This window comes from Aquarana catesbeiana, linkage group LG12 (genome assembly GCF_042186555.1).
Source record: "Aquarana catesbeiana isolate 2022-GZ linkage group LG12, ASM4218655v1, whole genome shotgun sequence".
Classification (NCBI taxonomy): domain Eukaryota; kingdom Metazoa; phylum Chordata; class Amphibia; order Anura; family Ranidae; genus Aquarana; species Aquarana catesbeiana.
The window spans coordinates 46,752,457-46,780,164 of record NC_133335.1 but is presented as its reverse complement, the minus strand read 5'-3'; the positions used below and the strand labels follow the sequence as shown (position 1 = coordinate 46,780,164).

Sequence of the window (27,708 nt, the reverse complement as noted above, 5' to 3'; positions counted from 1 at the left end):
CTTGCATGTCCCCCTCGGATCTACAGCGACTGAACTGCCAAGTTCAATTTCAGTGCAATTTCAAGTGCACTTTGCACTTGTAGTGCAAAGTGGATTTGCTTTTCGTAAATAACCCCCATTGTCTCTGATGTGTGAGCCACTGGGGTTGATTTACTAAAGGCAAATAGATGGTAAATGATGTATATGTATGTATAAATGATCATAGTAAATGATGTCATGTGCAAGGAAAATTAAAAAAAAAGTCAGGTTTGCTTGCACATGATTGGAAGTCAGCAGAGCTTCTGCTGATTTACTAAGCTCTGGAGCAACTGCTCCTGCAGAGTGCAACTGCACTTTGCAAAGTGCAGATTCTATTTCCCTTTAGTAAGTCAACCCCATTGATTTGTATGGCTCAAATCTCACCGCATTCGCACCAAACTGGTGCAGGGCCCTTTTTTTTGTCCGCACCAGAATCGAATCGCACGAGCGTTCACACCCATGCGATCCGATTCTGCAAATCGCGTCGTGTTTTGCAAACCGTTGTCTTAACAGACATGCTGCAATCGGTTCGCATAGACGTGTTACGATTTAGATGTGCTGAATCCGCAGCGAATTAGCGCTGCACCTAGTGTTAATCCAGATTTAAAAAGAACGTTCAGTTGAGCTTTAGGAATACATGTAACTTGGTAGGAATCCATAAATCCCCAAAAAAATCCAAAAAATGAGGTATGTGGCTCTTACCTTTAACATCTCCATGTACCACTCTGTTAGCATGGAGATGTATGAGGCCCTCCAAAACCTGTGACAAGTAATAAAGAGCTCTGTCCTCTGTCAAGTAGCCGCTTCTCTTGATCAGCTGGCCCAGAGAGCCTCCTGAAAGACAGAATATCGATTGTTATTCCATTGTAATACCAGTTGTGTTATATTGCATGTAATAAAAGTCATATTTGAGGAATATTCATAAACAGAACCAAGTTTACAGTGTTCTAGCACATGTGGATCCAGAATGTTTACATGAAGTTAAGTGTGCTACTATGAACCCTGATACACAGGGGATGGGGTGGCCATGTTTTATTTGTGAGTATTATTATTATTATACAGGCTTTATATAGCGCCAATAGTTTGCACAGCGATGAAGGCAGACATTACAGTTGCAATACAATTCAAAACAAGAAGAACCAGAGGACCCTGCTCGTTAGAGCTTACAATCTAGGATCTTTTTATGTGACTTTAAAGTATATTTAAAGCCATTTTCTTCCCTTTGAATAGAGTAAGGAACATTTAAAAATCCTACCAGGTTATGTTACCCATTGGAGAAATTTCCCTTCACTTCCTGCCCATTAGACATAGAAGAAATCTATCCACAGTGGGGGAAATTACCATAAAAGGTGTCCCCATTGGAAGATTTCACCTCTATTCCTGTTCTGGTGAAAACTCAAAATGTTGGAATTTACTTAATTTTTACTACTGGTCACAATAGTCATCAGGATAAATCAAGATGGTGAATCTTACTAGCAGGGATGCAGAAATAAAAATCCAACAAGTTCTCTAATCCCAAATGAAAAAAAAAAAAGCTTGGAATAAGGTACATGTAAAGGCGGCTGAGGTCCGTACACGGTGACGTATGTTCATGCTTCCCCAACTGGCAGATGTTGCAGGTCCAGACACACTGGGGGGTTGATTTACTAAAACTGGAATGCAAATTCTGGTGCAGCTCTGCAAAGAAATTAATCAGCTTCTGACTACAGCGTGTTTAACCACTTCAATACCGGGCACTTTCACCCCCTTCCTGCCCAGGCCAATTTTCAGCTTTTAGCGTTGTTGCACTTCGAATGAAAATTGTGCGGTCATGCAACACTGTACCCATATGAAACTTTTATCATTTTTTCTTCCCCACAAATAGAGCTTTCTTTTGGTGCTATTTGATCACCACAGGGTTTTTTTTATTTTTTGCTAAACAAATAAAAAAAGCCTGAACATTTTGAAAAAAAAAAAAAAAGTTTTTCTTCGTTTCTGTTATAAAATTTTGTAAATAAGTAAGTTTTCTTCTTCACTGATAAGGTGGCACTGATGGGCACTGATGAGGTGACACTGATGGGCACTGATGATGAGGCACTAATATGCAGCACTGATAGGTGGCACTGATATGCAGCACTGATGGGTACTGATAGGCAGCACTGATGGGCACTGATAGGCAGCACTGATGAGTAGCACTGATGAGGAGGCACTGACAGGCATTGCTGATGGGCACTGATTGGCATCCCTAATGGGCCCTGATTGGCATCCCTGATGGGCACTGATTAGCATCCCTGTTGGGCACTGATTAAAATCCCTGGTGGGCATGGGTTGGCATCCCTGGTGGGCATGTGTTGGCATCCCTGGTGGGCATGGGTTGGCATCCCTGGTGGGCATGTGTTGGCATCCCTGGTGGGCAGGTGTTGGCATCCCTGGTGGACACGTGTGGGTATCCCTGATTGGTCTGCACTTATAATCAATGCGCTGATTATCAGCACAGACCCCCCTGTCAAGAGAGCCCCTGATCGGCTCTCCTCTACCCGGGCCTTGTCAGCGCGAATAGAGGAAAAGTCGATTAACGGCACTGCCTGGTTACAATGTGACCAGCTGTGATTGGACACAGCTGATCACATGGCAAAGAGCCTATGTCATAGGCTCTTTACCGAGATCGGAGATGTGGTGTGTCAGAGCAACACACCGTACTACCGATCACTGCACTACACGCCCTCGGGGGCGTGCGCAAGGAGCTTTATTTTGCTGGACGTCATATGACGCTCAGTCAAGATAACCGATCCCCTGCCTGGCTGTCATTCTGCTATAGGCCGGACGGGATGTGGTTAATCAAGCTTTGACAATAAAACCTGGAAGCTAATTGGTTTCTGCACCAGATTTTGCACTCACCAGTTTTACTAAATGAAAGCCATTTGCGCTTTCTAATATAACACCAGGGCTGCACACTCACACCCCTGTCACATTAGGACAAGCAGCAGTGTCCTTGCAGTCACTGTTTCCTCATAGGCTTGAATGGGCTGTCTGCACGTAACCAGAGCTGGTGCAAGGATCTTTTACACTCTAGGTGGGCAGGCCCCCCCTTGGCTCCACCCCTGACTCCACCCCCTTTGCCCTGCCCCTGTATACCTCACATTTTTAATGAAGCGCCCATCAAATGCAGCCCACCAGTGCTCATCAATGAATGTTTTCTTGCTTCCATTAATTCGGGAGTCGTGACACAGACACAGTCCTCCGCCACCACTGCGCTTCTGACACTATGTGCGAATGGAGCGGCGGCTGCCTGCTGATGCTGAGACTTAGTTGCTTGCTGCAGAGAGAATAGAGTAGGAACACCAGTGACCAGGCGCCCTAGGCAGCAGCCTAGTTTGCCTTTTGGAAGCACCGGCCTTGCACGTAGCACATAGCAATGCATCAAGATAGGGCCCATTCACTGTGTATGCACCTCAGCACCCATTTGAATGAGGCCAAATAACGAATTGTATTTTTTTTACTCTGTAGTATTGTTGGGAATGGTGTATAATAGTATAAATAGTAAACTACGTTACCATTCATCATCTTCATGAATACAGTGATGTAGGATCCTTCTCGGATCGCCCCGTACACTGGGACTATTTTGTCAGAATTCACAGACAGGCAGCAGGTCAGTTCCTGAGATCGGAATCTGCTATTGTGGATCTGGCAATGAGAAGGAAAGAGGATGTATATTAGGAGAAAGTTCACCGGGAAGAATGGGCCAGATTTCCTCCGACAGTGAAAAGGTCTACAAAGTATTTCATACCGTTTTGGCTGCAAATTTAAATCCCGATGCTTTGTCCTTTCCCAAGTAAACATCCCCAAAGGCACCACTGCCTAGAACATCTTTAGATTTCTCCCAATGGATATCTTCTCGATATTCATAATCCTCAGCCGTCATTTCCTAAAGTACAAAGTATGAGTTTATGTTATACAATGCATCTATTAACACGTTCTCTTCAATGTTTCATTTTAGCTATCTTCAGCCACCAACTGAATTTATCCTATGCTGGCACTGTAAATGTCAGTGTACATTGGCATTTGTTTGCATTTGTTTGCATCAGTACTGCTTTTCTCACCCTATACACTATATTGTCAAAAGTATTGGGACACCTGCCTTTACACACACGTGAACTTTAATGGCATCCCAGTCTTACCGTAGGGTTCAATATTGACTTGGCCCACCCTTTGCAGCTATAACAGCTTCAACTCTTCTGGGAAGGCTGTCCACAAGGTTTAGGAGTGTGTCTATGGGAATGTTTGACCAGAAGCGCATTTGTGAGGTCAGGCACTGATGTGGATGAGAAGCCCTGGCTAGAAGTCTCCACTCTAATTCATCCCAAAGGTGTTCTATCAGGTTAGGGTCAGGACTCTGTGAAGACCAGTCAAGTTCCTCCACCCTAAACTCGCTCATGCGTGTTTTTATGAACCTTGGTTTGTGCACTGGTCCAAATCATTTGGTGGAGGGGGGATTATGATGTGGGGTTGTTTTTCAGGGGTTGGGCTTGGCCCCTTAGTTCCAGTGAAGGGAACTCTTAAGGCGTCAGCATACCAAGATATTTTGGACAATTTCATGCTTCTGACTTTGTGGGAACAGTTTGGAGATGTCCACTTTCTGTTCCAACATGACTGCACACCAGTGCACAAAGCAAGGTCCATAAAGACATGGATGAGCGAGTTTGGGGCGGTGGAACTTGACTGACCTGCACAGAGTCCTGACCTCAACCCGATAAATAAGAGGGATAAATTAGAGCAGAGACTGTGATGGAATTTAGAGGCATCTCAAATGCCAGCTAAATGCAACTGAAAGCATTCTGCTGGGGAAGCTCTGCTCATTTCCATCATCTAATCATGTGCAAGAAAAAATGCTGTTTTCTTTTATTTTCCATGCATGTGATTGGGTATTCTTTGCAAAGTGAAGTTTGCCCTCATTTACTAAGCTCTGGAGAAAATTCCCCATGCAAACTGCAACTGCACTTACAACATTAATGCCCTGTACACACGATCGGACATTGAACGGACATTCCGACAACAAAATCCATGGATTTTTTCCGACGGATGTTGGCTCAAACTTGTCTTGTATACACACGGTCGCACAAAGTTGTCGTAAAATCTGATCGTTCTGAAGGCGGTGACGTAAAACACGTACGTTGGGACTATAAACGGGGCAATAGCCAATAGCTTTCGTCTCTTAATTTACTCTGAGCATGCGTGGCACTTTGTGCGGCGGATTTGTCTACACACGATCGGAATTTAAAGGATCGGATTTTGTTGTTGGAAAATTTTATATCCTGCTCTCAAACTTTGTGTGTCGGAAATTCCGACGGAAAAAGTCAGATGGAGCCCACACACGATCGGAATTTCCGACAACACAAATCCGGAAAATCCGACCGTGTGTACAGGGCATAACAGTCTATTTGCCTTTAGTATATCAGCCTTCAATGTCACTCTCCCAAGAAAATGAGCAAGCAATTTGGTAGGAGCAGCAGATAGCATCTTACTTTTTTGAAGAGGATCCCCTCATTGTCTACAGGCTCTGAGTCCTCTTCATCCCAGGCCTTAGCGATTAAGCACAGATCCTCTGGCTCGCCAACACTCACACTTCCTCTCAGAGCTGACAACACCCCCTCTTCCACAGAATGGGCTTTTGAGTCTGTGCAGGAGTCTGTGAGTTTGTAGTAGTCCCACGGTGCGCTGACCTTCTCTTCATCGTTGTCTAGTCCTAAGGCACTGATAATTCCAGGTAGTGGATCATTACAATACAGAGCATCAGAGGGTTGTCGTTTTCTGGCTTCCATATGATAGATGCACTGATCTGGGCTGATCAGCTTGTGAAGAAAGTTCTTGTTGCCATCAATTGGCTGTGTTTTCTGCAGTGGATAATCAATATTTTTTTGGGCGTTCCCGGAGCAGTAGTCCAAAATGTCATTGCTATCCCATGGCTTTGACAGAGATTCATCTTCCTGTGGTAACACAATACACAATAGGAAATTAAAAAAATGGGTAATTTGGTCATTTATAATATTGGTGCTGAAGGGGAGGGGCATGAAAAGAGATTTTTAAAAAACGAAATCACCTTTTCTCGGCCTGGGTACTAAAAAAAAGGGCTCATTCAAACGGGTGATCTGGAGTGTATAGGGTGCAACTTTCAGAGGTGGCTAAACGTGGACTCTAAACATAGCAGCACTCTGTGCTATAATCATACCCTGCTTCCCCGAAAATAAGACCTAGCGTGATTGTCGGTGATGGCTGCAATATAAGCTCTACCCCCCAAATAAGCCCTAGTTAAAGTCCTTGTAGGTCTTATTTTCAGGGTAGGGCTTATTTTCGGGGGAAACAAGGTAGGGCTTATTTGGGGGGTAGGGCTTATATTGCAGCCATCCCCGACAATCAGGCTAGGTCTTTTTTTCGGGGAAACAGGGTAGACGTGCGCCTGGGCACACCCTAATCACCCTGTGTGGTGCAGATTCCCACCCTTGATTTTTTACCATGCCCCCTGACGGGGCTCCTAAAAAAAATTGTAAAAAAAAAATAATTAAAAGAATAAAATTGTAAAAAATAATAAAAAATAAAATAATAAAAACTACTGAAACCGTCCACTGCCCTACTAACACCATCTATTATTCTACGCTGTCAGTATATATATATACATGCACACACACACACACACGCATATGTGTTTGATTTTTGGGGGTGCACACCCTAATGCAATAGGCTGTGCACACCTATGGCTATAATTGTATAAAAACTGGTCAGTTAGCTACACTGTCCCCGATTTGTACAGGCCTCTGGAGGTAGCTGCTCGCATATAATATTGGCGTGGCTGCCAGCAAAAACCAGTGACTGCCACTAGCAGACATGAAAACATTTTACGCGAGCAGCTGCCCCTTATTGCCCATCTGCATGAGCCCTTACCCTGGTGAGCTGCACGCAGGATTTATTTTTAACTGTAGATCAGAAATCACAGAGGAGAAGAGAGTGTTAATCGTAACTACCACAAGATGGCGCTGTGGCTCCAAATATCTTATTGGGTGCTCAAACTTTGCACCTCTTACCTGTACAGGTACCGGAGCTCGGGTTTCCTGTTCCGGAGTGGTCCGGCCTCTTTTACGCTTCTTTCTTTTATTTCTGATAAATTTTTTTGACTGTGCTGGTTTACCCTCTGTAGAATGCACCACATTGTTTGGGATGTGCTCGATACTTTCAGCCAGACTGCAAAAAGTAATGAAAAAATATTGATCATACCGAAGCAGTATCACCCCACACCTCCCCACTGGTAGAACACCTAGAGACCCTTAAAAGAGAAGCATGGGATTTGCTTTTTTGTTTAAATCATACCTACCTAGCGACTCTAAGACTGAGGGCCGAGCGATTAAACACAGTTGATCACTCGCTTCTCACAGCACCGTGAGCAGAGAGCTGGTGACTGTCAGTCCCCGAATCACTGTTCTGCCCCCCTTGTGCTCCCTGGAGCGCTGGGCTATGGAGGTGGCAGGAGCGGCCAGCTCAGGCTCACAGTGGCTCAATGATAGGCTGAGCCGAATGCCGGCCCAGGCACGTGGATGGATCCGGACCATACAGCTCTGTGACATCAGCCGACAGCGGGCTTCCACAGGAGAAGTACAGCCAAACAAGCTTTGGCTGTACTTCTCCTTTAATGGAGAAGGCCGAAGCTCTTTTTGCTATACTTTTCGTGGGGATCATAGGAGTGTATTTCTTTCTGCACTCCTGTGACCTATTTTCAGCCAACAGCAGGCTAAAGCCTGCTGTCAGCTGATGTCACAGAGTCGCTGAGTGCCTGAGCCAGGTGATCCTGCCCCCTCTACAGCCCAGCGCTCCAGTGAGTGGAGGGGCAGAGCAGGAAGCAAGTGAATGACAGTCACCAGCTCTCTGCTCAAGGAACACTGGGAACTGAGCGATCAGCACTCTTTGATCGCTCAGTCCTCAGTCAGATGCAGCATCCACCTAGGTGAGTATACATTTTTTTTGTTAACCCATACTTCTGTTTTAAAGCTAAACTACAGTCAACATTATCCAATATAAACCCCCTCTTTCCTATTCTATATAATGAAGCAAAAAATATTTTTTCCTTCTTTTGCACTGTTATGAAGATATCCGTGATGTTCAAAAAATATAGAGACAGCTAAATGTTTAGAACAAATCAGTTGTGCCTAGTGTCCAGCTTTCAAGCTTACGAGAGGATAAAACATATGGCAGAAAGTTTGAAATTTGCCAAGAGAATGGGTGGGAGGATAGTTAGCTTCCGCTTTTTTTTTTTATGAATTATTCATGAATTGAAATCATGACATGAATGATGAAATCATTGAGTTGAAATGTACAGCAAGCATTTCCTGTAGTGTTGGCAGTTTGCATAGAGTGTTATTGGCCTTTCACCTTGAGACCACGTAACCAAATCTCCAAAAAACGACAACTTCAACCCAACTTTTTTGATTTTTTCTTTAGATTTATAGTACTTTATGTCAGTGTTTCTAGCCTTTTTTCCAGTCAAGGCACCTGTTAAAATGATGCACAATCTCGAGGCACCCCATTCTAAAATGTAAGAAAATTAAACTAATAATTTTGCGTAGTGCAAGCTCCACACACACACATAGGCCACCCATCATTAGAGGTGATTTATGTTGGGTGTCTGACTGGTATTCCAATATTTCTTCCTCATTTTCTCTCCCCCCTCGCAGCTAATGTGACCTCAATGCTTGCAGAGAGGGGTGGGGGGGTCAAACAAAGATGCTGTGTAAGTGCCTAATGTCCTTCTAATCAACAAATGATGTCATTGGTTGTTAGGACACTGGCGGCTGGCCCTCACAGCGCCCAAGGTTGCAATGCTGCACAATGAAACCCGTGGCTTTGAGTAAAAAAAGGTAGACTTGATCCACCCACTGGCTTGTACACAATTTGGGGCAATTTGGGGTAATTTTTAGGCATTTTGCCATTGCACCCTTGAAGAACCCAGATGGCACCCTGGTGGGAAAAGGCTGCTTTATGGGGACATCTCAATTATTGAACTGGCCAAATCAAAGGATAGTGGGGAGATTATTTAAGCTGCACACATCAGCATTGTTCATTTTTCAGAGGACACACAGATTATAAGGTTTTCTTACTTGTACTGTTTTGAGTCTGGGATGTACAGGGGACCTCCCTGGAAAGTTGGGCATATCTGTGGATTATTCTCACCTGGAAGTTAAAGAAAACAAAACTGTTAGAGAGAGAATGAACATTGCATTGTAGAAGGCAGTACTACGGAGGTGGAGGTATAGCCTATGGCAGTGATGGCGAACCTTGGCACCCCAGATGTTTTGGAACTACATTTCCCATGATGCTCATGCACTCTGCAGTGTAGTTAAGCATCATGGGAAATGTAGTTTGAAAACTTCTGGGGTGCCAAGGTTCGCCATCACTGGCCTATGGAAACATTTAGCTATAGGTGATGTTAGAGTTTAAGTAACAGCAGGATGTGTGAAAGCAAAGACGTTTATACAAGTTTTGATTAGTAGAAACATTAAGCAATGGGACAGGTCTGTAAATGAAGGAAAAGAGCATTAATGTATTTGTTCTGAGAAAATGGTGTCACAATATGAATGAAATAAGACATAAAGGAAAAGGAGCAGTTTGAAAGGCGATGGGGTGGAGACCATGGCAAACTCTTACATTCGGGTTGTGCTATGATGGAGATTCCCATGGCGGAACTCTCTTTCTTCTCAGTGGCAGTCCCATTGTAAAATAATTTGGCCCAGTGGCTGTCCTTATTCTCCAGAGGAGCGCAGTATTTTTCTGGTTCACCCATTTTGTTTTTCAGAACCCCAGCAGACTGAGACAGACTGAATGGTGGATACACCGGGGCCTTGGCATGGACCAGTTCCTGACCCTTGTGGGAGTCTATTGCCATTTTTCAAATATGTGCCGGCCTGAAATGACAAAATATTGAGATAATTAATGTTTACTGTACAGTAACAATTTCTTTGTATCATTACAAAACTGTGGATATAAAATTCAGTAAAACTGTAAAGCTGGCTAATCAATAACAATAAATTTTAGGATATAATTCTGTGTAATAAAGCAGTGGAATTCTTCCTTTCTTAGGGGCGACTGCTATAGTTATAAATTTCTCCTGCACCTGCTGGTAAAATCTGATATTGTAGCTTGGCCATAAAATTGTGCGTGAACTATACTAACATATGTTTATGGTTGGAGATAATTCCCCAAAGATTCTTCCCTTAGTCACTTTACAACCTTCCACGGCTTCCAATACCATCTCTATGCCGATGACACCCAAAGCTATCTCTCTACTCCTCACCTCATTCCTTCAGTCTCATACTGATGTCAAGCTCATGCTACCAGCATAAACCCAAAGCCCATAGACACGTGCACTAAGGCTAGCAGGTTCTGATTTTTTTTACACTCGTAGAATATATATATATATTGGAATATGTTAGACAAGGTTAAATATATTTGTGTGTGATGGACAGGTTTTACCTTCATAGCCCAAATCCCATTGTAATGGGCACCTGTACTAACAGACCCAGTTAAAAAAAACTTTTATTATAATGGACCTGTTTATAACCACAGAAAATCAAATATATTCTCAGATCTGAAACCAGAACCAGCATACTCAATAATGTCTTCTCCTGATAAAAGCAAAATTGTGTTTGTAACTTCTTTTGTTACGTAGGTGAAAGGATAGCAGAAGTGAGCTTATCAGATGGACAGAGCCGGATAAACAGGTTATTGCAGAAGCATAATATTTTCTGTTTCCTTACGTCATGTCCACAGATAGCTTGGAGGCATCCAGTCCTACCACATTGTTTATAGCAGAGCAAAGTCCTTCAAAAGCCTTGTATAGGTATGTGTATGTATACATATATATATATATATATATTATTTATTTTTTTCAGGTACTTATATAGTGCCGTCAATTTACGCAGCGCTTTACATATACATTGTACATTCACATCAGTCCCTACCCTCAAGGAGCTTACAATCTAAGGTCCCTAACTCACATTCATACATACTAGGGACAATTTTAGACAGGATCCAATTAACCTACCAGCATGTCTTTGGAGTGTGGGAGGAAACCGGAGTACCTGGAGGAAACCCACGCAGGCACAGGGAGAACATGCAAACTCCAGGCAGGTAGTGTCGTGGTTGGGATTCGAACCAGCGACCCTTCTTACTGCTAGGCAAGAGTGCTACCACTACACCACTGTGATATATATATACAAAAGTATTGGGACACCTGCCTTCACACACACATAAACTTTAATGTCATCCCAGTCTTAGTCCGTAGGTTCCAGTACTGAGTTGGCCCACCCTTTGCAGCTCTAACAGCTTCATCTCTTCTGGGAAGGCTGTCCACAAGGATTAGGAGTGTGTCTATGGGAATGTTTGACCATTCTTCCAGAAGCACATTTGTAAGGTCAGGCACTAATGTGGATATTAAGGTCTGGTTCACAGTCTCCACTCTAATATATCCCAAAGGTGTTCTAGAGAGTACAAAATCTGGTGCAGCTCTGCATGGTAGCCAATCAGCTTCTAACTTCAGCTTGTTCAATTAACCTTTTCCAAAAAAACTGGAAGCTGATTGGTTTCTATCCAGAGCTGCATCAGATTTTGCACTCTCCAGTTTTAGTAAATCAACCTCTCCATGTAAGCCAGTCAAGTTCCTCCATCCCCAAACTCGCTCATGCATGTCTTTATGGACCTTGTTTGTGCACTGGTGCACAGTCATGTTGGAACAAGAAGGGGCCATCCCCAAACTGTTCTCACAATGTTAAGAGCATGAAATTATCCAAAATTTGACATCTTAAAATTTGCCTTCACTGGAACTAAGGGGCAAAGCCCAACCCCTGAAAAACAACCCCACACCATAATCCCCCCTCCACCAAATGATTTAGACCAGTGCACAAAGCAAGGTCCATTAAGACATGGATGAGCGAGTTTGGGGTGGAAGAACCTGACTGGCTTGCACAGGGCCCTGACCTCAACCCAATAGAACACTTTTGGGGTGAATTAGAGCGGAGACTACCAGCCAGGCCTTCTTGTCCACATCAGTGACGGACCTCACATATGCGCTTCTGAAAGAATGGTCAAACATTCCCATATACACTCCTAAACGTTGTGGACAGCCTTCCCAGAAGAGTTGAAGCTGTTATAGTTGCAACAGGTGGGCCAACTCAATATTGAACCCTACGGACTAATACTACTTTTGGTAATATAGTATATATATATATATATATATATATATATATATATATATATATATATACACAAGCCTTTTGAAGGACTTTGCTCTGCTATAATGTGGTAGGACTGGATGCCTCCAAGCTATCTGTGGACATGATGTAAGGAAACAGAAAGCATTTATGCTTCTGCAATAACCTGTTTAGCCTGCTCTGTCCATCAGACAAGCTCACTTCTGTTTATGTGTGTATACTTTTGGTATTATAGTGTGTATGTGTGTGTATGTATGTGTATATATATATATGTGTATATATATATATATATATATATATATATATATATATATATATATATTTGTAGAAAGCTAAACATATATATAAAATATAGGGGTTCTCTGACCCCTGTGTCACTGCTAAGTTCTGTAGAGACAGAGGGTTCGGAGGAAAAGACCACGCTACTTAGAAGTGTCCAATGCTAGGGGGACTGAAAGAGGCTGCAGTGCTGGAATGAAGGAAACATAGGACATTTTGTAGAGGCCATTAGAGAGGTGAATGTACCACCTCATCTATTGCAAAAATGTGCCATTTTGATTTTTAAGGACCTGTAGGGTTGCCACCTTTTCTTCAAGTCAAACCCGGCACACAGCAATTTACATTTTTTTATAGTATAAACTATACATATATTTTACATATACATCAGAGTCCACAGAGTTCCCCTTTTATTTATTTATTTCAGGTACTTATATAGCGCCGTCAATTTACGCAGCACTTTTACATATACATTCACATCAGTCCCTACCCTCAAGGAGCTTACAATCTAAGGTCCCTAACTCACACTCATACATACTAGGAACAATTTAGACAGGACCCAATTAACCTACCAGCATGTCTTTGGAGCGTAGGAGGAAACCGGAGTACCCAGAGTAAACCCACGCAGGCACAGGGTAACATGCAAACTCCAGGCAGGTAGTGTCGTGGTTGGGATTTGAACCAGCGACCCTTCTTACTGCTAGGCGAAAGTGCTATCCACTACAGCACTGTGCCGCCCACTTTTTACATCTGAATTCGCAGAGTTCCCTTTCACTGTAAGGGGGGACTCTGCAGACTCTGATGTAAGGGAGAACTCTGGGGAGTCTAACATAAGGGATGCTCTGGGAACCCGTATTTAAGGGGGAATACTTAGAACTCTGATGTACGGAGAGGACTGTGATGTAAGGGTGAATACTGTGGCTTCTGGTGTAAAGGGGAATTCTGATGTAAGGGGTGCACTGAGAACCCTGAATTACCTTAGTGTACTCACTCAGAGGCAGGAGAGAGAAGGAGGGAGACTTCAGTCGCAGACAGGGATGGATGGTGATCTCACTCACCCCTTGGCAGCCAGCACCTCTCATTCAGATGTATCTGGAAGCCATAGTCTGGTCTGAATAATGTGTCTGGGTTTCAGGCAGTCTGGAAACCGAACTGTCCAGGTGAATCCTGGACAGGTGACAACCCTAAGGACCTGACAGGGTTTCTTAAAAGCATTATGACTTGTGTGGGGTTGCCTCTTGTCATTAGCATGTCAGAGATGAGAATACTCAAACCATAAAAAATGCCCCCCCATGAAGCAATGGTCAAAGTCTCTGTTCTGCTCCAGGAAAGCTAAGCTGTCAGCCAGCATTCTGTAATGATGTGGGCAGGCACAGACAACATTTTCAGGATGTCACTTCCTGGACTTCACTCCCTTTTAAGCAAGGAATGAAGATACATTGATGGATGTATAAAACGATTACAGTAGTTATGTAATATTATTCAGCTTTTCCATGAAAAACGAGCCTTTCCTTAACAGGAATCCAGTTTCTCAATCCTCTTAATTGTACGACTATTAATTTATGAAATTTGCATGTTGTATATGGATGCAAGTGGAATATTGGCTTCAGTGGTATAGGTGGATCTTGTTTGGACCAGTTTGTTGCTCTTAGAGAAATTTGACATTACTTCCTGAAAAAGTTAATGAACACGTCAAGAGGTAGGTGTAGAGTGACACCCCATTACAGCTCCTGTCGGTGCTACTAAAGAATGAATATAAACCGGCTTATGCAGTAAGGTGTCAAGAGCTGTGCTGATGTACAGAGTAAAGTAACCTGAAGCAGCCAATCAAAAACCATCTCAACCAAAGTGACTTCCACAAAGTTAAATCTGAATGGCTGTTATGAAATGCACTTTGTACTTCATCAGTGGTTTTTACATTACCAAACCTAGATTTATTTGTTCTAATTGTAGCACCAAATGTGTGAGGATACAGCCTGGAAAGCTGCGGTTGCTGACTAGTTTAGAAGTGTTGACATCCCGATCCATGCCTACTTACATTGGGTGCTACTGACCTGGAACAGATATGTAAGATGGGAGTTTACATTTCCTTAGATGTGTGCTTGTTCTAGATTGGGGACTATTAGGTAGTGAGTCCCAGGATCAGGGTGAGTCTCAGGATCGGATTGCAGCTTTCTATTTGGGTGGATGGATGCTCATTTTACTGTTTTCAGGAGTTCAACCATAAAAAGGACAAACATTTCCTGGGCCCAACTTTTTTTGCCTGCTAATTCGTTCCAGAAACATGCTTGTAATCCAAAGCACTTGTATATCAAAGCCAATTTCCCCATAAGAAATAATGGAAGCTCAAATGATTTGTTCCACAACCATTTATTCATAAGTCCTTCAGTTTATAGTCCATATAAAAAGATTATAGCAATGTGATCAGGTTGTGTAACCATAAAATGTCCATCCACAAATGGAAGCCTCCACAAGGGGATTAGAAGCAAAATCCAGCAGGAGCTACAGAGTATAAAAGAGAAGAGAGGCGCCTCTAAGTGTAGAAATATGGTTACTTTTAATGAAGGTACAACATTTAGCAACTCACATGAGATATCTAAGTATGCAGGCACCTGGGGTAAAGCTATCCACATAGACCATCCTCCACACCATCGGCTCTCAGTCTTCAGTCTGGGAAGACTACTCTGCAGTAGAGAGAGCTGAAAGCGAGGCTTGAACCGCTCGTGGAGCGTAGCGTGGAAGGGATGATGTCGATGGCGGTGAGGAGGATGGTCTTTACCCCAGATGCCTGCATACTTAGATGTGCCTCTTTTAATCATCAACCATGTGAGTTTCTAAATGTTGTACCTTCACTTAATGTAACCATATCGCTACACTTAGAGGCACCTCTCTTCTCTTTTATACTCAGTTGTGACATGACGCTACTTGTATATCAAGACATCGCTTGTATATAAAGTCAAAATTTATTTAAAAATTTAGCTTGTCTTGCAAAACACTCTCAAACCAAGTTACTCTCAAACCAAGGTTTTACTGTATATCTACAAGTCAAGGTACATTAGTGTTATGGTCAGTGGGAAGAATGTTCCTTACATTTTTGTGGTTCCCCTTGGGTCCCTTTCACACAATCGGACCGATCGGTCCGCCCGTCCGTTTTTCAGGCAGACCCGATCAAGCCACCAATTGTCCTCTCCAGGGAAGCGGATGTCAGCGGACATCTGGCATCCGCCAAAATCCGCTGAAAACAGACGTACGGTGATACGTTCGCCATCCGTCCTGCGGGTCGGATGACAATCAAATGGAAATGGACGTGCAGGCCATTTGCATCCGACCACCCCATAGGGGAGAGCATGCTCTGTCCTTGTCCGCTCTGCATAGGGGGGCGGACAGGACCCCTGCTGAGCAAGCAGATTCTCCCTCGGACGGATCCGCCCCGTGTGAAAGGGGCCTTACAGATAAGCTAAAAAGATCAATGGTGTCAGTGGGAACTTATCTGAGAGGCAGAAACTGCACATTGCTAAAGGAACCCCTAACAACCCTGGTTTAGAAACTCTGGGTGTAATATTGACCGTTACGGTAAAACTAGCTTATAAACATTGTAAAAAAAAAAAATCTAAAAATGTGACCTTCAGGGGAATGAAAGTTTAGGAAAAATGCACCACAAATGCATGCAAAAAAAGTATGTCAAATGCACATCACTGCACATGCAAAAATGCACGGTTCACACTCTGGTGTGAATGGGCCCTAAGTCAGGAATTAACAATAGCTCCTCCTCTTCTCATAACCAATAGTTCCACAAAGAGGCATGAAAACAATGTATACCATAACAGTCAGAACAGCAAGAAAGTTATACCATTGGTAACTAAAGGGCTGCAACAATATAGTATACCAATGCCTCAAATATAAATCCTATAACGCCCAACTGGTGGACAAATAACACCTGAACCCAGTACAGCATGTTGAATTCTATACATTACAAAGGTTAAAGTGCACTGCAAGCAGACATGCCTATAAACTGCTGACTGCAGGACTACCAGATGTATTGCAGAACAGAAAAAAAGCTAATGCAGTGTCACACTATAAACAGTGTGCGCTTCATTTCTGTAAATGCCAAGACTTACTCAGACAGCTGACTGCAGCCTCCATATGCCTGAAACTGAAGAGTTTGAACACTGCTAATCCTGTATACATAGCACTTTCGGTTTCTGTAGTAAGGTCAGCCAAGCCTGCCAGTAAGAGAACCTCCCTTTTCCATGCTCGCCTATCTCCTCCTCTCTATCTCCCCTCTCCTGCACCCCTCTTCTCTTCCCGTTACTTCACAGCCCATGCCGGCTAATCACTCCGCCTTTTTCCCTTCCTGCTCCATTTTCTTTCATATTATCCTGCATCGCATTCATCCTTTGCTTTTTTTTTTCCCCTTTGCTAACAGGTTTTGTATTCTAAGGTTTGTTGTTGGTGGTGGTTTGACCGTTTGCATGCCAAGTAGCTAAGGGCTCATTTACACTTGCTTTGGCTTCAACAAGGCTTCGGACAGGCTTTGCTAAAGCTTTGAACGCCAGTCAAAGCTCCTGTCACTAAATAAAATGGTTAGCTTACAGTCCTGTTTACACCTTGCTTTTGCTTTGCTTCAGCTTCACTTCAATAATTATACCCCATGTAGCTTCAGTGGTTCTTCAAAGCTTTTTCAAAGCCTCCATAGAAGTGTATGGCAAAGCTCGCTTGAAGCCCCACTGAAGCCCATCTGAAGCCTCATCGAAGCCCCACTGAAGCCCAACCGAAGCCTCATGAAAGCCCCACGACGCCTCACCGAAACCCCACCAAAGGCTTATCGAAGCACTACCAAACTCATCGAAGCCTCATCGAAGCACCAAGCAAAAGCAAGGTATAAACAGGACTGTAAGCTAACCATTTTTTTTAGTGCCAGGGGCTTTGACTGGCGTTCAGAGAGCTTTAACAAAGCGTGTCCGAAGCCATGTTTTGAAACCAGTGTAAACTAGCCGTTAGTGATGCTCTAAAGCATCATTAAAAGCCTCCATAGAAGTCTACGGCAAAGCTCGCTTGAAGCCCCACCGAAGCCTAATTAAAGCCCCACAAAGCCCCACCAAAGCCTCATTGAAGCCCCATCGAAGCTCCACCGAAGCCCCATCGATGCCCCACCGAAGCCTCATCAAAGCACCAAGCAAAAGCAAGGTGTAAACAGGACTGTAAGCTAACCATTTTATTTAGTGACAGAAGCTTTGACTGGCATTCAGAGTGCCAGTCCGCAGCCATGTTTTGAAGCAAGTGTAAACGAGCCCTAATTGTAATATATATGGTCTACACTGCCAGATAAATTGCAGCTCCGGCAAAGCTGAACTTGGGCCTCATAACGACTGTTTGTCCTGTTCTATCACAAAGCTCTTCCCACATGATTAAAAATCTCTGAAACTGATAATCAGCACTAAAAATAGGGATTATTCACTGCACTTGGGTTCTAAGGAGCAGCTAGCATAGAATTGTAGGTAGCAATAATAACACAGGGAGAATGGGTATATGCAGCGCTGAAAATAAATATGTACATTTATGAAAGTCCGCAAAGGATGGCACAAAAGTCCATGTTTCTTTTCTGGAGTCACCCAAGGAGTAAATCAGACAGACTAGAGTGAATAATGATATCCTCCACCGAACATCAACACACTGGGCCTCTTACCACAAATGGTGGACCACTAGGTTATAGGTGGTCAAACAGGCATACTGTATATCCACAGGCTGGTCACGTCTCCACTAAGACAACAAGAAACTGGATCTTGTGTAGCCCTCACAGGTGATGAATGAGCAAAGGTTCATGCATTGAAATAAAAGAAAACAATTCCTCATGGTGCAGTATATCAAATCAGGCCATCTTGTGGGTTGGAAACATCTCCTCATTTTATACCTTATGACATGTTCGTTTTTATCATTTTAAAAGTCAGTACTCTGGAATTCTTTTTGGAATAAATTTTACACTGATTTGATATACTGCATCATGAGGAGTCGCTTTCTCTTATTTCAATGCCTGAACCTGTGGATTCACAACCTGTGAGCGCTATACAAGATCCAGTTGCGTCACGTGACCAGCCTGTGGATATACACTATGCCTGTTTGACCACCTATAACCTAGTGGTCCACCATTTGGGGTAAGAGGCTCGGTGTGTGGATAATGAGCACTGCCACCCCCCACAAGGGCTTTTTGTGGCTCACACATGTGACCCTACCCTGTGCAATTTGCTGCAATGAGTCGCACACGGCAGGACTTATCAAGCTGACCTCCAGCAACTAGCTTCCTACGCAGAGAAGCTGTGTTACCTGGCTAAGGATTTGTAATTTCTGTCCATCCAGTCCTGAGGTTAATGCCGCGTACACACGAGCGGACTTCTCGTCGGACTGAACTCCGAAGGACTTTTCAACGGAGTTCCAACGGAGTGCCGACGAAACAGACTTGCCTACACATGATCCCACCAAAGTCCGATCGTTTCGAACATGATGACGTACGACCGGACTAGAAAAGGAAGTTCAATAGCTAGTAGCCAATAGCTGCCCTTGCGTCGTTTTTGGTCCGTCGGACTAGCATACAGACGAATGTTTTTTTCAATAGGAATTGAGTCCGTCGGAAAGATTTGAAACATGTTCTATTTCTAAAGTCCATAGGATTTTTCGACAGAAAAGGTCCGATGAAGCCCATACATGATCAGAATGTCCGATGGATTCGTTCCATCGGACCTTTTATGTCGTAAAGTCCGCTCGTGTGTACGCGCCATCATACAGCTCTTCTGCACAGTACAGTCTTGTCTGGAAGGGCAAGAGACTCGATATTCTTTTCTGCAGATAAAGCGAAGTTCCAACCAAAAGTGAAACTTCTGCTCATTTGTCTCCCCCCCCCCCCCGGTGCCACATTTGGCACCTTTTGGGGGGGAGCGGATACCTGTCACAGTAATCAGTGCATTTTTATAGCACTAATCGCTGTATAAATGACAATGGTCCCAAAATAGTGTCAAAAGTGTCTGATGTGTCCATAATGTCGCAGTCATGATAAAAATCGCAGATTGCCGCCATTACTATAAATAAAAATATACGCTTATTGCAATTTTTTTTTACAAAAAATATGTAGAATACATATCAGCCTAAACTGAGAAAGACATTTTTTTTAATATATCTTTTGGGGATATTTATTATAGCAAAAAATATTGCTTTTTTTTCAAAATTGTCACTCTTTTTTATTTACAGTGCAAAAAATAAAAACCGCAGAGGTGATCAAATACCACCAAAAGAAAGCTCTATTTGTGGGGAAAAAAAAAGACGTGAATTTTGTTTGGGTGCAACATCGCACAACCGCGCAATTGTCAGTTAAAGCGACGCAGTGCCGTATCGCAAAAAGTGCTCTGGTCAGGAAGGGGGTAAAATCTTCCGGGGCTGAAGTGGTTAATGCTAGTGAGAGACTACAACATATAGTCATCCTTGATTTTGCACACATTTCCACTGTAATAAGCGTCCAGTTGTCTCATAGATACAAGACAGCAACAGTTAAGTGTCTGGACTATGACATTACACGACAGTGTTAACAAAGAAATGGGAGCCACGCCTTTTACGGGCGCCTTCCTCCCCCTCATTCTCTCACACACTCTCTCTGTCTAGATCTGCACTTCTTGAGAAATGTTTTGCCTTTCTGGAAACTGTATCGCTGTAACAAACAGGAAGCAGGAGGCAGCATGCTAACACTGGCATCGCCTGCCGCGGGTTTCATGGGACCCAAAGGTCATGATACATGCAAGTTCCACACATGTAAGAAGACATCACATCTACCAGGGGAAATGCAGCATGATGAACAGTTTGTCAACTGCCACTGAGCAGATGCAAAGTTGGCATTGGTTGCTTGTAAACAGGCTGCATCAAACTATATGTGATCCCACACCTTGTAAAACAACCTATTCAGTTTACAATAGACGGAAAAACATTTGCGTATAGATATGAAAAACATTATAAATAACGTTGTTCCCTTTTTTATAAGTGGCCACATTCCCTCTGTTCTCAGCTGCATAAGGAGTTTGGAGAGCTGAGGGAGGAGAAACCGCAGTACGCTGATCTTCCCAGTAAATGGCTGTGAAGAGGGGGCGTGGCAGCACAAATCTGATCATTGGAGGAAAGGCAAGCTAAGCTCCCAGTACAGCCAGAAAACTGACAATGCTGGGAAGTGTGTGCTTCTATGCCTGGCGCGGTCAGTTTTTAATAGGAAAGCAGGGGGACTGGCAACCACACCATGAATTTCACCAGGGAAGCAATACAAAGAGGACAAGATACTTTTCCATACAACAATGGAGTCTGTCGATTACTGCAGATCGTCGGATAATGCCTCCGACGATCAGCGCATGAGCAGTAGTGACGTCACTCCAGCTGATCTGCCAATCAGCTGGCGCGATGTCAACACTGCGTGGGCACAGATCGTCGGAGCAGAGGCCGTTTTCAGAAACGCAATACTGTCCATTTAACATGGTTCGTACACGAACATGGTTGTGTACATGTTCACATCTATGCGTTTTTCAGCCGATGCATTTTTGGAAAGGGTCAGGGACTTTTTTCTCACAGCAGATTGCATTTTGCATGTAATAGACTTCAATGGACCCGCACCAAAAGCGCAAGTGTTGCTTTTTTGATGCAATTTGCTTTTTTTTTTCTTTGTTTCTCCATAACAAACTGTATATAGCTGGTTGGCCACCACATCCTTAACAACCGATAAGTCATTAGCTGTCAGCTGCAATAAGAAAATCAGGAAAAAATGGTGTGCCCCCCCCCACCATTCAGCTGTCAGCGGAAATAAAAAAAGAAAATCAGGAAAAAAAACTGCGTGGGGTCAACTCCCAATCCATATCAGGCCCTTCGGGTCTGGTATGGATTTTGAGCGGAACCCCACTCCAAAATGTAAAAAAAAAAATGGCGTGGGGTCCCCGCCCAAAATCTATCGCAGAGCCATATCCGAGCATGCAGCCCAGCAGGTCAGAAAAGGGAGAGGATGAGCAACCGCCCCCCCCCCCCTTACTGAACCATACCAGGCCACATGGGGGTGCTTTGGAGCAGGGGGGCTCAGCCCCCCCAAAGCATCTTGTCCTCATGTTGATGGAGACAAGGGCCTCCTTCCCACAACCCTGAACGGTGGTTGTAGGGGTCTGCGGGCAGGGTGCTTATCAGAATCTGGAAGCCCCCTTTAACAAAAAGGGCTCCCAGATCCCCCCCCCCCCCAAGTAAATGAGTATGAGGTACCCTATACCCTTACCAATTCACCAAAAAAGTGAGTAAAGACACAACACAAGTTTTTGACAAGTCCTTTATTAACAAATAAAAAAAAATGTCCCCTGGTGTAGATCCATCGTCAATCATGACGCCCGCCGCACCACCGACCCAAAAAAGGAGAGAAAAAATCCCCGCTCGCGCTGAAGGCTCCCGCCGTCTGCTTGCTCCGTTGTCTCCATCATATGAGTCTTCTGTTGTTAGGGACGCGGCCCGCTCCTTAACAACCAGCTAATGTTAAAGACATTGGTGGGTGCCAGCTCCAAAAATTTGCATCTGAAGTCGCAGTTGAATGGCTGCTTAGGAAATTTGCAGTGAAAAAAGAGGGCAAATTTGCACCGAACATGTTTGAACCTAGTCTAAATGATTTCTGGAGAAAAGGATATTGTTTAGTCACTCTAAGCCTTGCAGTGCGGGTGCAGCCCCACCATTGCAAAGTAGAACTTTAGTTCTCCTGGAGGTCACCTGTAACATAGAATTCTAAACCTTTGTTGAAAACGTTTGACAAGTCTATACCGGCATTGTAGACTGGGGCTCTGACTTTCCAGTCTGACCCACATCTGCTGTACTGTATTTTGCTGGGTTTGCAGGGTGATAATCAACACCACCTGTGTCCCTCCTCCACACCAGACTTCAGTATAGCGTGCAATGTGTATGTGCAGCCAGGCGTGCTTGTGAGATTAATCATTGAGGACTGCAGGATATCCTTCTAAGAGTGACTCACTCAGCCTGGGCCCCTGACTGCACACATTTCTAACTAGGTTCAGGCCAGACACCACGGACACTATTGGACAGATTTTCCTTTGGATGGTAATCTAAAAAAAAAAGGATTGAATGGCGGTAACCTTAAAGTGAACCTGCCTTAGTTAAAACATTTTTAAAGTATGAGTAGTTTGAAGGCCTGTGCTAGTCTTCAGTTCTATGTGTTCCTGTGGAATAGAGCTGCCACCTCATCCCTTTAAACCTGAACTGAATTACACAGGTTCTGAGGCTAATTAAATGCAGATAAGGCACCAAGTGAGTTTAATTACTACCTTAACCAGCCACAGAACCTGTGTAATTAATATGTGTTCGGGTTTAAAGGGATGAGGTGGCAACCCTACTGTGGAACCCTTTGGATACTCTTCCAAGGCTGACCATGGGGCCTTGACTTCTGGCAAAGTCATGTCTAAGTCCTTAAATGCAGATAAGGCACCAAGTGAATTTAATTACCACCTTAATCAGCCACAGAACCTGTGTAATTAATATGTTTCCGGGTTTAAAGGGATGAGTTGGCAACCCTACTGTGGAACCCTTTGGATACTCTTCCCAGGCTGACCATGGGGCCTTGACTTCTGGCCAAATCATGTCTAAGTCTTTCTCCATCCTGACACAAAGTCATACTCCTGAGAGATCATTGCATGAGTTCTACCATTTGACAATGAACTATCATGAGCGAATGAATATAGACAGCGCTTGCAGAAAGTGAATATACAACTTACTAAAGTGCAGGTGGATTACATGACCATAGTGAAATATAAGTGCTTTAAGAAAAGTGCATAAGTGCTCCAAAAATATTGCTGGCGCTCCAAAAAATGTTTTCGCTGTCATGTGCCACGCTCCCTTCTTGTGACCCCACTCACCAAATTGCATGGACCTAGAGCTTTGCAGTCTGGGGTCAGGAGCGCTGTGATCTGTAAGATATGATATTGGATAAATGGATTTCTAAGTGACCGCTCACAAAAGTTGTTCCCATGGGTATTCAAAGTCGATCAGTCATGCTCATATGCGGGAAACAGAGAAAGAACTAATAGTGAAGTACTGTTAATCATAGGCAGATTGCACAAACTAAACGCTACTTACAAAGAGGCTGAACAAAACAGGCACCAGTGCAGAGCTCCGGGTAAGCCGCTGGTCAGCATGTGTTCCACGGAGGGCGGAAGTTGCGTCAAAGGTCGCGAAACCAGAAGTACATCAACGCGTTTCGACCCTCCTCCAGGGCGTCATCAAGGTCCTCGATGATGCTCTGGAGAAGGGGCAGATCAGAGAGCCACTGACTGACAGTCCCTGGTTCTCTGCTCACAGAATGCTGAGAACTGAGCGATCAGCGGTTTTTGATCACTCAATTCTCAGTGTAGAGTCAGTGAAGGACGGATGCAGCATCGGATCGATGCTGCATCCACCTAGGTGAGTATAAATGTTTTCTATTTTTTCTAATTCCCATACTTCTCTTTAAAGAAAGCTCAGGTTAATTATGACAGTCAGACATATTATAGAGTTTTCGACAGCGGGCCCCTTCCCCTAATCGCTTTTCAACCATGTGTCTAGCAAGGTGATGAATATTGAATGAACTATAACAGCGATTGTCTCAGGATCTAGGAGCTCTGTCACTAGACCTGCAGGAGGAGACAAGCGCTGTCACTAGGCCTGCAGGAGGAGGGGGCGTGTCAGTTCCCCTGTTTTATCCATCTGTCTTTTTATTGGTTGCTAGGATGCAGGTGGCCTCAGTCTAGGTTGCTATGATACAGGTGGCTGCCTGAACCTAGCAACCAAGGCTTGAAAGGCTTGAAAACTTACAGGTACAACCGTGTTAGGGCTCTTTCACACGGACGATCCATATGTCCGTTTTTCATCCTTCCGTTTTCGGATGAAAAACGGACATACATGTATCACTATGGAATAGCGGATGTCAGCGGATGAACGTCCGCTGACATCTGACCCGCTCCGATCCGAAAAAGTGTAACGGAGGAAAAACCTACTTTTTTATCCGTTTTCGGATCGGATTGGGTGACGACGGACTCTACGGTCCGTCATCACCTGATCCCCCATAGGGGAGAGCGGCGCTCTGACAGGTCCGTCGTTGCACAGTGTGCAGCGACGGACCTGTCATCTTCCTGCTCAGCGGGGATCAGCGGAGCGATCCCCGCTGAGCAAGCGGGTGTTCACAGGGCGGATCATCACTGATTCGCCCCATGTGAAAGAGCCCTTAAGTTGTTTTTATGCAGCCATTGATTTACATTTAGGGTATAGTAGTTATGTTCTAGGGTACACACTTAGGCTCCATTCACATCTGAGCATAGTGCAGAAACAGCTGTTGCACAAACGCTCCAAAGAAGCTCATGTAGCAAATCTTGAGCGTTAGGCATTACGATTTTAGCACTTTTTTTGCTCGACAATAGCTGCAAAATTCCACCGCATCTGGGGCGCCATTAAGAAGTAATGGCATCGCAAATGCGTCCTGCGTTTTGCCACGAATTCTGAAATCACGAGCAGAATCGTGGCGATTCCACCCGCGATTTAAATCACCTAGGTGTGAACGGAGCCTCATAGTTTTGTTATCTCTTTGTACATTGTGGCCTTTTGGTGTTGTCTTTTTCAGTCATAGAGGCTACATGTGAGGTATGGTCCCTGTTGTTTTATTGCTTAGCAAAATTATGTGACAAAGTCAGTTGGTGCACAATATTTGCATATGATTATACTTTTATTGTGTATGTGCACTCCCTATAACAGAAGTCATTGTTCTTATAAAAACAGATTACATTTAGGCAGCGTCTGCGCAGCAAACGGTAGCTTATCTCTTAAACAAATAATAAGTGAAAGTAGGGTGGGACGTCTCGGGGCTGAGAAACTATTTGCTATGACTAGTAATACAATTCCCTAAGAAATTTTCTACACAAGGCAAAAACTAATGTGCAGTGTGCAATCATTCTTTATAAGCAATCGGGTGTGGTTTTCCAGGGATGTGACCTGAGTAAACTGAAGTCTGATTGGTTGCTACAGTTTCATTGACTTGTTCGTTATTAATGCTTGAGCCTATAAATATAATGTAGCGGTATCCCCCCCCGCCCGTAGGGGCTGCTGAGTGATGTGGCCCACCTGTCATGCTATGGAGATAAGAAGAGGGGGAGAAGTTCTGCAGTCCAATAGAAGAAGCCGGGCTGACAACATTGAATGGCATTTTAGAGCATTGGTGGCAGCATTGTAGGGCATTAGAAGCTCACTATTTTCTGTACTTTTGTAAACCCTGTTACACCACTTGTACCTACAGATAAGCCTATAAAAAGGCTAACCTGTAGGTACCGTGCTGCCAACATCATCGGCGCATGCGCACCGAAGAAACAGCGCACTTGTGCCGTGTTTTGCCGTGTCTTCAGGACTTGTGCCGTGACCATTGTCTTCCGCACGCATGTGCGGGAGTGACATTATGGCTCTGGCCAATCACAGTGCCGGAGCCACGAACCCAGAAGTAACTCCGGTGGAAGATGTCCATGCTGTACTCTGAGTGTCGACACCGATATAGGGCATCGTTCTGAGGTAAGTATTTAATAAGGAGCTACCATGTGATGCATACTAGCTCATTATGCCTTTGTCTTTTTAGGGTTTGTATTTTTGTTTTTTTTGTTTTTTTTTTCAGAGGTTTGCAACCTCTTTAAAGTGTTACTAAGGAGCCTGCATTCACTATATCTGCCATACACAACTAAAACTGAAATCAGCCATACACAACTAAAATCAATCATTTCTTTCATCCACACTAAACAATGTGGTTGGGAAGTCCGCCGTGGCCAGTCCCAAGCCCGTGCTGCGAAAGGAGGAGGATCGGTGCTGGGACAGCAAATCAGCCCTATAAAAACCATTTGCTACTGTAAAAAAACAATTTAATTGGGGAAATCTCTAATGCTGGCGATAGCCTTGGTTGCCTGAATACCCAAACATTGACTGCATCTGCTAGGATGCAATTACTGTTCAGCCAATAATTTTCTACTGGCTCAGCCAACTGAAGGGCCAACCGTGTAGGTATCTGGTTTTGGACTTCATATTACCTCCCTTTCTACAGCACAACTAAAAAAGGGTTTTTCTTTGTGATTACTTTTAAGTAAAAAGTTTTGTGTAGGCCAAAAAAGCCTTCTGTAAATCAGCTCATGTTCTCCCTCATCGACAGAAGAACTTCATAATAGAAATATTCACAATATTTAGTCAGGATACATAGTGCAGCAATTAAAGCTATTATAAACAATGGTGGATGCCTTTGACCTTACTGAACATGTCATAAATATCATTTCTTGATAAGACAGAACAAAGAGCAATAGTGTGGTATAAACTGTGATAGCCCATAGTAACAGACTGACTTCATGTTACTGTACAGATCAATGCCAGGTAAAATCTGATTGTTGCTGTCAATTCTGCAAGTTGTCTATATCTCTTTTTTGGTTACTTGATGGAAATTTTTTTAGGACAACGAAACATATACTGTACATGTGGAACCTCAAGAGTTGTTGCTAAGAATTACAATTTTCAAAGTGCCAACTTGAATTTCCTAATAAGCACATTTGTCTGTCTGCTTATTTTACAACCTCTACTTTATATGTAAGAGCCTTTCTCAACCTTTTAACCCAGAGGAACCACTAAAATAAAATTTCGGTTTTGGCAAATCCTTACTGAAACAAATTAATTGGAAGTCAATAGGAAAGAGGCTCCTTACATAGGTGGTCAGTAGAAAGAATGTCCCCCTTAAAGTGGTGATCAAGCCACCCTTAAAGCGGAAGTAAACCCATCCAAAAAACAGTTTAATTTACGGCACGTGCCAGAAATGTAACACTACTCCTATTGGTTGTTCTCTCAACCAAACTGTCAAACTATCCAATGGCTGGTGTCATAACCGATCACATGTGCAGCATCATGGCAGTTGTAGATTAAACAGAGGCAAAGATGGCAGCCTTCTTGGCTGAAAAGGATAGGGGGGTTTACTTACATTTTAAAGACAGCTAAAAAGATCATTGGTGCCATGCTATTGGTTTTGCCAAGTAGAGTTGGCCCTGGAGCTATGCAGACACCATCAGATAGGAAGTTAATCAGCTAAAGCTCAAGGAACCCCTAGCCACCTCTGAAAAAACCTTATGGTTCCGTGAAACCCTAG

At 43.7% G+C, this 27,708-nt stretch overlaps 1 protein-coding gene across 3 annotated transcripts in view; it reads right to left on the bottom strand.

The window, feature by feature from the left end:
* MAP3K14 (mitogen-activated protein kinase kinase kinase 14) overlaps positions 1-27,708 on the bottom strand; it is a 106,911-nt gene that overhangs the window by 14,370 nt on the left and 64,833 nt on the right. For 2 of the 3 annotated variants that reach the window (XM_073607690.1, XM_073607689.1), the window contains exons 2-8: positions 9,685-9,941; positions 9,138-9,210; positions 7,074-7,230; positions 5,520-5,981; positions 3,785-3,922; positions 3,552-3,681; positions 721-852 (exon numbers count right to left, since the gene is read on the bottom strand). In XM_073607690.1, the coding sequence (XP_073463791.1) occupies positions 721-852; positions 3,552-3,681; positions 3,785-3,922; positions 5,520-5,981; positions 7,074-7,230; positions 9,138-9,210; positions 9,685-9,922 (1,330 nt within the window). In that variant the 5' untranslated portion in view covers positions 9,923-9,941. Of the gene's footprint in view, positions 1-720; positions 853-3,551; positions 3,682-3,784; positions 3,923-5,519; positions 5,982-7,073; positions 7,231-9,137; positions 9,211-9,684; positions 9,942-16,639; positions 16,689-27,708 lie in introns of those variants that run through there. The other variant, XM_073607691.1, reaches the window with a different exon arrangement.